This window comes from Priapulus caudatus, unplaced genomic scaffold (assembly GCF_000485595.1).
Source record: "Priapulus caudatus unplaced genomic scaffold, Priapulus_caudatus-5.0.1 Scaffold22, whole genome shotgun sequence".
Lineage (NCBI taxonomy): Eukaryota > Metazoa > Priapulida > Priapulimorpha > Priapulimorphida > Priapulidae > Priapulus > Priapulus caudatus.
The window spans coordinates 67,804-79,737 of NW_014577083.1; the positions used below are offsets into that span (position 1 = coordinate 67,804).

General features: G+C 47.1%; 1 protein-coding gene across 3 annotated transcripts in view; it reads left to right on the top strand.

Moving 5' to 3' along the window:
• The window catches only part of LOC106813027 (protein phosphatase 1 regulatory subunit 12A-like), a 55,604-nt gene extending 44,064 nt beyond the window's left edge, over window positions 1–11,540 (top strand). For 2 of the 3 annotated variants that reach the window (XM_014817074.1, XM_014817088.1), the window contains exons 19-23: window positions 3,444–3,542; window positions 3,685–3,720; window positions 4,096–4,146; window positions 4,328–4,417; window positions 6,147–11,540. In XM_014817074.1, coding sequence (XP_014672560.1) covers window positions 3,444–3,542; window positions 3,685–3,720; window positions 4,096–4,146; window positions 4,328–4,414 — 273 coding nt within the window. In that variant the 3' untranslated portion in view covers window positions 4,415–4,417; window positions 6,147–11,540. The remainder of the gene's footprint in view (window positions 1–3,443; window positions 3,543–3,684; window positions 3,721–4,095; window positions 4,147–4,327; window positions 4,418–6,146) is intronic. The other variant, XM_014817082.1, reaches the window with a different exon arrangement.
• Window positions 11,541–11,934: the final 394 nt, after the last annotated feature.

Consider the following 11,934-nt stretch of genomic DNA (forward strand, 5'->3'; position numbering starts at 1 on the left):
TACTACTACTGCTACTGCTACTGCTACTGCTACTGCTACTGCTACTGCTGCTGCTGCTGCTGCTGCTGCTGCTACTGCTACTGCTGCTGCTGCTGCTGCTGCTGCTGCTGCTGCTGCCGCGAATATGACTACAGCTACTGCTACTACTACTTCTACTGCTGCTGCTGCTGCTACTGCTACTGCTAGTGGCACTGCTGCTGCTGCTGCTGCTGCTGCTACTGCTACTGCTAGTGGCACTACTGCTGCTGCTGCTGCTGCTGCTGCTGCGAATATGACGACAGCTATTGCTACTACGACTGGAAATCCCGCGTACTACTACAGCATCCTATCGTGGAGTGATATATGTGATAGGAGGAGCGAGGAAGTAGTTAGGCTAACTTCATCTAACAGGATTTCAAGCGGCGTCAGGGGGCTGCAGACCGGGTCGGGGAGGCGCGTACGCGCGCATCCACATGCTATTTGTTTTCAAACGCGGCAGCCGCTGCCCTACATGTGTTCCTTTCCCGCTAAAAATAGCTCGCCGGCGTCTGGTGTGTGTTGCAGCTGGCTGGCATTAGGGCTTCGCAGTGCCTTGCTTCTTCCACCCGTACGTCCGGCATTCCTTTCAGTCTGCGCCATCTCGTCTTGCGCGTACGGTGGCGCCACCAGCGGTTGCTCCTCGCAGCACTCGGGCTGGCTGCGTGCACGCTACGCGGTACTGTTCGCGCGCGCTTACAGCGGCTGCACACGTCACGGGGTATGAACACGTTACCCAGGTGTTGTTAATTTCGCGCGTCGTACTTTGCGAGTGCACAAGGTGTTGCTACGGTCATAAGCTGCTATTGGACCGAATGAAGACACGTGCTTTTGTTTGGCATCGAGACCGTCATTGCGTTAGCGTGTACGCAGCTTGACTCGAGCCACGATACATGGATTGTCAGTTATAGCGTACTGTCAGTGATTTCTGAGGCTGTTTCGTCGAGTGCTTATTAATTCCACGCATCGGACGCGAGGGACCTGACAAAAAACGAGTTTCGGATAATATAACCAACATCGAAAAATCAATAACGTGCATCATATATTATCAAGCTTGCAGTGTAGTGCTTGCTAACGGTGTAGCGTGCGTGACCACACACACGCACACGGCTCCGGACGGCGTGGATCGGGGCCAGAGTGCATCCCGGCCTCCAGTCCCGTGTCACAGTTGCTAGCATCACCGCTTGACCATGTCGTACGGCCGCTACGGTCTAGGTTCGTCGTACGGGACGGGGAATACATCCAACAAGTACTCACCCAGCAGCTACGGCAGCAGTAACTACGGCAGCGGCGGCAGCGGTAACAACTACGGCAGCAGCAGCTATGGCAGCGGCAACTACGGCAGCAGCAACTACGGCAGCGGCGGTGGTTACGGCTCGAAGGCCACCGGCGGCGGCTACTCTAGTCCACTGCTGTCCAGTCTCGGCTCGGGCACGCGCTCGTCGGGCTATAGCAGTCCGTACAGCAGCGGATACAGCACGCCCAAGTCTAACTCTGGCTACTCGACGCCGACAAACTACGGCTCGTCGTCGCTGTACGGCTCGACGTCGAGTCCCGCAAAGTCACTGAGCGGCGGTTACACGCCCTACTCCGCCTACGAGAGAGGCTCGGCTCTGTCGAAAGACGCGAGTCCCAGCTATTCGGGATTTGGTTCTGCTAGTGTAAGCGTTTTTAGTTTCTCGCTCCTCTCTGGTGTCGTAAATTAAGGGTGTTGGGGTGGTAGGGTGTGAGCGTTGGACGGAGGTTAGTGTGCGAGGGGGTAGGGTGTGTGTGGAGGGGGGTTAGGGTGTGCTTGGTAGGGTGTGAGCGTTGGACGGAGGTTATAGTGTGCGAGGGGGTAGAGTGTGTGTGGAGGGGGGTTAGGGTGTGGTTGGTAGGGTGTGAGCGTTGGACGGAGGTTAGTGTGCGAGGGGAGTAGGGTGTGTGATGTAGTGTGTGTGTGGAGGGGGGGTTAAGGGGGAGGGGGTAGTGTGTATGTGCGAGGGGGTTAGGGTGTGTGACGTAGTGTGTGTGTGTGGGGGGGAGGGTTAGGGTGGAGGTGGTGGAGTGTGATGGGGTTAGTGCATATGCAGCAGAGTGTGAAGAGAGTTAGGGTGTGGATGGTAGGGTGTTAGAGTGTATCAGGGTAAGGGCATGGGTGATGTTAGGGGCGGGGTTCAGACGTGAGTGGTATAGGGTGTTGGAATGTGGGTGACCGAGTTTTGAATTGATGGGGATGTGGGTGGTGCAGACCACTGTAGGGGTGGCACCAGATCCAAGCGGCTGTCGTCCTTAGACCTAGGGGTGGGGGACTCGCATTGCAAGTTGTCAAACTCTGTACAAAACTAAGGTTTTCCCCTAATTTGAAATTTATAAAAATGGTATCTTTAGCGTTTTTAACGGGAAATTATTACCACAACCATAACTATTGTATGTAATATATAATATAATGTGTACATATATTAATACATACATACATAATGTAATGTGTTAAAATATAATGTAATATAGTAATATATGCTATGTACAGATGAATCAGCCCTTCATCATGGTGATTGGTTTCAAAAGTATTACTGCGACTATAGCGCAACGGTATAACAGATAAAAAGCAACTGCAATTTTTTTAAAGATCGTTCGCGCTGAAGCACTACTGTTTTTTCCTGCGGGGGCAAAGCCTACCCGGTGGGGAAGCTGTAGCACTCACCCCTTGCACTTCCTCTGGCGTGGTGGGATGCTGGGTTGGAGAGTTGGCTTCTAGATGTAGGTACTTGACGGTGAAGTGGGCGGTGGTTATGTAGGTGAGGGGGTGTGCGGGCGTTGGTGGGGATGGTAGTTGGAGAGTTGGCTTCTAGATGTAGGTACTTGACGGTGAAGTGGGCGGTGGTTATGTAGGTGAGGGGGTGTGCGGGCGTTGGTGGGGATGGTAGGGGTAGTGCAGTGGTTATAGGTAGATAAGTGGGGCGGGGCGTTGGTGGGATGGTAGGAGTAGTGCAGTGGTTATGTAGGTGAGGGGGAGTCGGGGCGTTGGTGGTAAGCAATCGACAAGCAATCGAGACTGATCCTAAGCAATCGACAAGCAATCGAGACTGATCTTAAGCAATCGACAAGCAATTGAGACTGATCCTAAGCAATCGACAAGCAATCGAGACTGATCCTAAGCAATCGACAAGCAATCGAGACTGATCCTAAGCAATCGAGACTGATCCTAAGCAATCGACAAGCAATCGAGACTGATCAACAAGACTGATCTTAAGCAATCGAGACTGATCCTATATCAGGAGTGAATAATGACAGAATTGTCATGAATTTGTCATTGAATTGAAATTGTCATTGAACTTGTCAATGAAAATTTGACAGTATTCACCCCTGGTAATATGAACAGCACTTTACAATGCCCAGGGTTGCTCAAGTATCGAATGATCTGATGTTTACTCTTGGTCGTGCTGCAGTTGTACGAAGAAGAGAAACGAACGAACGAAGACTTGAAAGATAAGCTACGAACTACCGATGCTGATCTTCAAGCGGTCAAAAAGCAACTTGAAGAGTTGGTAAGCAGTTCTGCTGGTAAAGTTGCTCGATACCTACGTGGTTATTTTAGTCGGCACTCTCATTTTCCTGGCCCAGTTTTTACCGTGTTATTTTCGGGAGTTTTTTGTCTAACCGGTGTTTTTTTTCTTGCCACTGTTTCAGTTGCGAAATGGAGACGCTGGAGGATTGGACGTGAAGGTAAGCAGACACGCTTGTGTTTATTTCTTTGGCTAATAGCTAGTATTCTTGCAAATGCGGTATAACCAGTGTATCCTATTACAGCTCACTAAATATATATATGCTGTCTGAGTGAGTGGTCGTTGATAGTGCTGTGCCTGATTGATTGCTTGGTTGGTCTTCTTCTTCATTAGAGAACACTATTACTGAGATAGTGGCATCTTTCTATGATGCTTCACTAATAATAGCTTCGAGTTGAAAGGTTTAAGTGCGCTTCATAGGTTTGTCTTGTTGCGATAGTTGCGGTGTGTATAGAACCGGAGATAGCCACTGTGTGGTGTTCATGTGTAGTTGCTAATGGGGGGAAATGGGTAATCTTCGATTTTTTCTCTACAGGACAAAAGAATCACGGAGAAAAAGATGTCAGAATTGGAGGAGGAAGTGAAGGTGAGCTGCAAATACAGGTTATGGTAATGTATAGAATATAGTTTACATGCTACCCTGTACTTCATCCGGTTCATATATCGGGGACCATTCACTCCCTTTGCTAAAATGGATTTTATTTATACAGGTGAACACTGTTCTGACATTTTGTTTTGTTTTGATGTCAAAAACCTTCTTGTTTCAGCAATTGGAAAAATTAAAAGCTGAAAATACGAAATTGAAAGAGGAAAATAGGGCGCTGACGCGAGTGGTGTCAAAACTTTCCAAGTAACTGGTAAATGTAGTGCTAAATGATGTAATGTTGGCATGAAGAAGTTTCCACGCATAGAGGCTATATAACAGCATGTCCCTGCCTCAATGTCTGACGCTTGCACGCATATCAGAGTCCCGTACAAACACCAACCAAACAACTAACAACGGATTTTTCGTGAAAACGAACAGGTTTTGTGGATTAAAATGATGCAAGTTGGTTGAAAATATTACTGCCTCACGTCTACATAATATAACAGCGGCCGGGTTCATTAGTGAATTATTCAATTAGTGAAATCCTTGCAACTTAAATTCTGCGCATTTTTGAATAGCAACACCCAGCCGAGTCGACCGTCCCGAATCGGCCATCAGTTTTAGTCATCGGGCAAAACTGGAAAATTTTCCTTGAACGGTTTTCGAACGAACATGAGTTATATATAAACTCGAGGTGATATAGGCAGCTGTCAACTAGTAAGTCTGCACTTGGTATAAGCAGAGCAGAAATCTCTGTGAAACAGATATAGCTGTAATTATTTGCAGGGCATTCCCAAGTGCTGACATCGCTACCACGACCCTGAATTAACCGACAAATCTCTAATAATAGTCCGAACCTTAACCAGCAGTTTTGCAATAATGATATCAGTTATGATGTGCATTCTGAACAGGAATTCCTCCGTTGCATCTTAATTTCTAAAACGACTGTGGTCCATCTCTGGTAGCAAACGTGTTCATGTTAATAGAGACAAAGGTCACAGTATTTTGCTGTGTGCGTGCGTTTGTGCGCGTGTGCGGCCGTACGTGTGCATGCACGTGTGCGGCCGTACGTGTGCATGCACGTGTGCCAATACTTGTATACATAACCAACCATTAAGTTGTCTGTCAGTTGCCTATGCTTATCCAGGAGCTTAACCCTGTTCATATGTTGTGTATTTTGCTTGCTTTGTTACCGTTCTGGTACAGGTTGCTATCAGAACATTTTGTGGAGTTCATACTGTTTGGACTTCTTGTTATTTCTGTTTGGATTTTGCTTACAACATCTATATTCTAATTCATTTAGTTCATGTGTGCGATAGTATTTGTACGTGTGTGCGTGCATGTGCGTGTTTGTGAATGTGTGCATCAGTGTGCTTTTATGTATGTGAGTGCTCAACTGCATACGTGTTCGCGTGCATGCGTGCGTTCGTGCCTGCGTGCCTTCGTGAGTGTGCGTGCCTTCGTGTGTGTGTGCGTGTCTTCGTGTGTGCGTGCGTGCCTTCGTGTGTGTGTGTGCGTGCCTTCGTGAGTGTGCGTGCCTTCGTGTGTGCGTGCGTGCATTAGGATATATGGAAGTGTGAAACGTGTGTGAAATATCTGCTGTAAATGAAAACTATTTCATGTTTCCTTCAATGCTTGTGTTATTATTATGCAAAATTATGCTTTGCAAAAGTCTACTTTGCAAAAGAAAAAGCAAATTTAAATTGCATTCGTAAACTGACTTTATATAATATCATAATCCATAATCATCAAATATTAGTGTAAATTTAGGTGAATTGGATGGTCAATGCATTATTTACTGTTTCTTTGTAAAAATCCAAGCTTTCCTAAACCCCCAATTAATTTGATCTATAAAAGCATCTATGTATCTGTTCTGTGTATGAAGTGCAATATTATCACATGAATATATATAATGCACTCTTATGTTGATATCTATGTATTAGATCTTACTACAGGTGTTTAGAGAGGGTCTATAATATACTACATTTGTTTGATTTCAGAACATGGAAGAGTTGAGAGCAGACAATCAGCGCATGAGAGCTGAGAAAAGCGCCCTCGTACGGATCATAAGTAAACTATCAAAATAAAACAACTCAACTGCCAAACACTCTCTGAATCATTTCGGTCATTTAAGTGGTGCATAAGGAGTTGTGCAAGAAGAGATGAACAGACTAGCAGCGCAACATCGGCACACAATTTGTGTTCTCTCTGCTTATATACCTTGGCTGTATTTCATGCACGTTGTCTCCAACCATGTATGAAGTGTATCCCACCAATGTATCGACTATCCCACATTGAGATGATGACACGAATTTTACTCCCTGTGAGGAGGATGACGTTGGCGATCTTGTGGATTTACGTTTTGTCTCATTTATTTTCTCAACTCCCTGTGCGTTTGGAGTCACTAGTGAGCTGCATCCACTGCATCTGAGTTCAGAGGTCACTGAGCTTAACCATTGCTCCCGTGGTAGGTATTCGAGCTACTATGACACTGTGGATTGTGTCTGTCACGGTACCCTACGACGAGTGACGATTATTCAGGTTGCATGACTACACTGGCCACAGAAATCATTTTCTGCTATTAACGTTTGCGAGGCATTGGTTTTAGTATCGGAGGGAGGGCCATCGACATTTTTCGGGACAAATTCAGTTCTAATAAAAAAAATCTTATTGGGCGTCCCATGGGTGTTTGGATTGTTTGACGGAATTCGGCACGGTTATTATTTCTGTTTATTGATTGGATTTTTAATAATGGTAATTGTTTGTGCAAGGTTTAAGAAAAACTGAATTTTTGTAATAAAAACACCAATCGACAAGTAGGTAGTGATGTGTAACGTGTTAATTAATTGCCATACTAACAACAATATTTAACCCATTTTGAAATAGAACTGTCTAACAAATGAAAGGCTGGGGAAGTTTTAAATGTTATATATAATCTGTAGTGTGTGGCCTGAACAATCGTCACTGCACTGGGCTATCATGTGACCTCTGAGCCTGTGATGCATCGGCTGTGGACACATGGCATTGAGGGCTTCGGACAGCTTGCCCACCATTTTGTGGCAGCCATGATACATGAAGAGCTGTGAGCTCGGTCGTTTGTGGCATTTTGAAGGCCTGCTTATGAGTCGCTTTTTTTCTGGACTCCCCTCCCGACTCTTGAATTATAACGTGTTTAGTTAAATGTTTGTTGATTATCAATTGCTTGTTATCGCGTTGGGTGTTTAATTTGACTAGTGGCACGCTGTGCATTGCTGCTGGTGACCTTCGGTAGGTTTCCATGGCAACTAGACTACTCTGTTCGCCAGTCACTGTGTGTAGTGTTTGATGTGAGCTTTTGGGGAAAATTCTAAACAGTTGCACGCTGGGAATAAGTGTACATTTGAAATGAATTATTTATTACTCTACTAATGTATTTATGACTTGTTAAGTGAGAGAATGCTGTGTATATTGAATTTTGGTGAATTTTATTTTTGATAGCAGTTTTATTTTGCCGCACGTATATCAAGGAGCCTTGTCCACTCCAGTTTTCACATCCACATGTTACAACAGATAGCCTTAGCTTTAGCTCATCCAACAGTTCATACACACGTCGGACCTAGCCTGTGCCCAGGTAACACAGCCATAATATGTATCAAGTTATCTTTGACAGCTTTAAACTTTCATAAGTTTCATTACAGGTCAGAACACCTTTCAGTTCTTCTTCTAACCACATAACACGTTATTACCCCCGTTTTCTTTTGTAAATATCTAGTCAGGAAAATCGGTTAAAAGTGGAATAACGATGTACAGATTTTTGAAAGTTTGTATTTTTATACCCTTTTACAGTTTGTAACTTATAGCATGCCAAAGTTGCTGGTTGAGTCACCAGATGAACGCACGTGAAGCAGTGGCTGCTCCTCGGCCAATCACGAAATCTTTGTAGAAATGTTTTTACCTGATTCACGCATGCGTTCACGCAGTCGTGCTCCCAGCCGTGCTAACTGTTGACACACGATCGTAGACAACCTAGCTGTTGACTATATGTTACTCAAACTTTGTCAACCACTGGACGTATTAGTGGCTGTGTACACAGTAGCACATCATGGAGTGTGTGCAGACTGTCTGTGCACAGGGTAAAACATCATACTGCATCGTGTGCGTTCATCTCAATGTAAGAGAGATTTGTCAGCTAAGTATGCGAGCACAAATTTTCTCCTGCCGGTGACACTACTTCGCATACGTCACTAGGTGAGGACGGTGCGTGTGCGCATGATGCCGCGTACAAGGAAAGATGCTGGGGGCAAATGTACGGCGGTTGCTGTGCTGTCTTCAGGCCTGTTAGAGTGGCAGCGAATGTTTACGATGCCAAACTAATAGGTATGTTTCTGGGTCGGTGGCGCGACCAGCTGACACCATGCAGTGGTCTATGTTTAACTACTGTGTTCTGTCACCCGGTCCTGTCATCCGCATAACTGTTCCAGGATAGCCATCTTAGAAACTCTTGGCATAAACGAATGAGCATCCTTCCTCATCTGACACGCTGGAGATGAGGCCTTCTTTATTCCAATTGCATTCTGGGTAGTTTCCTTGGAGCCATGGCTCAGCAATGCACGCTAACCACTTTTCTCGCTGACAGCGCACACAGGCACGTCCGTGGGTTCGTGACCGTGCCCTTGTCGCTGCGTTGCTGAGTCATGGAATGAGAGGGGTTCATTTTCCCCGTACTGCTTACTTGCGCGCTCGTTTGCCTTCGTACTGGGAAACGCCGACATCCTCTGTTATTGCGTAAAACTCACGGCAGTGCGGGCGAAAATGAGTCTCGAACTTATATCGAGTCGACAACTGCGACGTGCCCTTGTTGCTAGAGAGTCCCCGCGCGTGGCGTAGACGAATGATGCTGCTGCTGCTTTGCGTTGCCTTCCTCAGGTGACACGCTGGACCTGAGGCTTTCTCTACGCCGGCAGGACTCCGGGCCGTGGCAGTTCTCGGCGCCTTGCGAGCGTGCTTGTCCCGCGCAGGCCGCGCAGTCAGCCTCTCCTCATTCTCCCCCTCTCTCTATGTCTTCTTTATGGCTTCAGAGGAGAAGGGGGTGCGAGACGACGGGCTGCGCGGTGGTGGCGCGTCAAGCGGAAGTATAGCATGCTCTGCGTTTTACACTGTGATCGCGGGAAGCGGGAGCGTGGCGCCCCCTGGGAGCACCAGGTGGCAGGACGCTCCCGCGCTCGCTCCGCTTGTAATATCGGGCTTCGACTAATCTCGCCGTGGACGATCGATTCGCATCCCAAGCTGACATGCTGGAGCTTGGGCCTTCTTCACTGCGACAACGTTGTGCTCGTATGTTTATGTGTGTGTGCGTGCGTGTGTGTTTGTGTTCGTATGTATGCGTGGATGTCGCACTGCGCCCGAAGTCCTTGCCTGCATTCCTCTGGCTTGGTGAGAGGTGTGGTCTGACCAGCGTGGAGCTGGTAGCCGTGCCGCGGGCGCAGTGCGATATCCGTGCGTTCGTTCTGCCTAGCAACTTATGGCTGCTCCTGGGAAACTCGTTCGTTAGGATTACGTGCAGGTCCAGCCATATTGCCTGTGCATAGTGAACGCATGTCGGGCCAGTGACAACCAACGAACGTTCTCCTCTGCTCTCCTCGTTTGGCCGCGCGATCGGAAAGTTCTGAAGTTGTCACAGATGGCCTGACTGTAGTTCCCGTTATCTCACAAGCTCTGTTTCACTCGCCGATATCATTGTTGGCTGATTATCTCTCTCTCTGGCTACATGTTCAAGACACGCAGCGAATGCGGTGCAGAAATATGCAAGGACGACGCAGAAATTCACCAAAATGATATACGAATGAGAGACGAACTTGAGGGAAGGGGACAGCGAAGACATTACTGTCGCAGATGAAGTGTATCTGTCACCTCGCTCGATGTCTGTGCGTGCGTCCGTGTGTAGCGCTATATAAGTGGCCTGCGATGGATCTGCCGCGTTTCTTCATCCTCGGCAGATATGCACGGCTTTTCCAGCGCACCGGACGCACAGGTTTGTACGTGACATTAAGCATGGTGATTGATGCCGGTCTTAGCACATAGCGCGCTGTCCAGCGTTGGCTGGACCTTTGAGTAATCATTGGAGTACTCGGAATGATTACTCAGAATGATTACTCCAAGGTAGGACAGTCATGAGCGGGTTACGTACGAGTCCGCCTCGGCTGAATGCATGATAAGACGCTTTCTCATCTGACAAGCTGGAGATGAGGCTTGCTCTATTCTAGTGTAGTCGTAAGTAGCGTGTGCGAAGAAAGTGCGTGTGCGCAAGCTACTGACCGCATGTGCTTCCTGCGACCCCTGCTACTGTTGCCATGTGCCCTCCTCACCCTCCCCCCGCGCTACCGAGCCAAATGTGTTGAGTGATCGGCTGCATAATGACAATCTAATCATGGTAGCGCACCTGGAATGCAATATGGAATCCATTCAGGCAGCTGTAAGGAAGGTACACGTCGACACTTGCTCGTTGCACTGGTCGTGCGTGCGTGCGTGTGCGAGAGGTAACGTGGTAAACTTATGAACTACACATGGGTAGACGCACGAAATGTGTCCGACTTTGGGTGACACGTTGGACCCAAGGCTTGCATTCAGCCGAATCGTCTGCTAAACCCGCTTCATGATAGACTATCGGACGCCCTTCAGTAATACAATCTAGTAGTTATCAGTACATCCGTAGTTGTAGTAGCAACCGCAGCAGCCTAATGAGACCGAATTACGTACCAGTAACGTTGTCCAGTTACTGGTAATATTGTTGGAGGGCGTCCCAGAGTTAGATCGCTGTTTTATGAAGCGCTATACTGCTAACCTCTCCTAGATCTCACGTACAGTAGAACCTCCGCACGAAGGAGGTAAGCACGCGAAATCGATTCATATGGTGCTGAGTGTAGAGTGGGTATGTTGTTAAATTCCCAGTGTTGCTTTTCTTTCTATATATTGACGTTACTCTGTGTGTAAGAGTGCGCATATGTGAGTATCTGTGCGTGCGTACGCGCGTTTGTATATGTATTGTTTATTACTGGCGATCACGTGAAACTAGTTGCTATGGAAACTTTGGTCCGTCAGTCAAAGCCCGATTAGTCAGATTAAACACCAATAAACGCGAGAGAAATTGTCGAATAGGGATGAATCGTTGTGGCTCTTATGCGCCACAATTTCAGTTTGAGAGGAGGCGATATAGCCTTGTTAACTCTCGCAGCGCGCGCATGCGCATGACCGTCACGTGTCTCATACACAGCATCCTCGCCTGTCGGTATGTTGATCACGGCTGAGAACTCGGCAGATATGCGTGTATCGTCATTGTGACGTCATTATGACGTCATCGTGCGTGTGTTAGTGTGCCTTATATCATAAAGTAATAAAATCACTATCGTTATAATGCCGGTTGCATTGTTGTGTCTGTTGATTAGTCTAAACTCAACCAGTTTCTGATTAGTAAATAAATAACAGGCATCGTACGCAAATTCGTTCATAGGTGTTCATGAGACCTACCGTGAAGCCTTGGTACACTTATTTCGTAGGTGATTCTACAGTTATGGATACTCTAAGACAATTCGGTCAGCGGTGGCAGTTTATATAGGGTTAATTAATATCTCACTAATATTCCACTCGGGCACGATTACGACTTACGTTGTACCGAGACTCTGTCGATTACGACTTACGTTGTATCTTGGAGTAATCATTCTGACGTCAGAATTATTACTCCAAGGTTGTACCGAGACTCGTGTGTGTGTGTGTGTGTGTGTGTGTGTGTGTGTGTGTGTGTGTGTACACGCG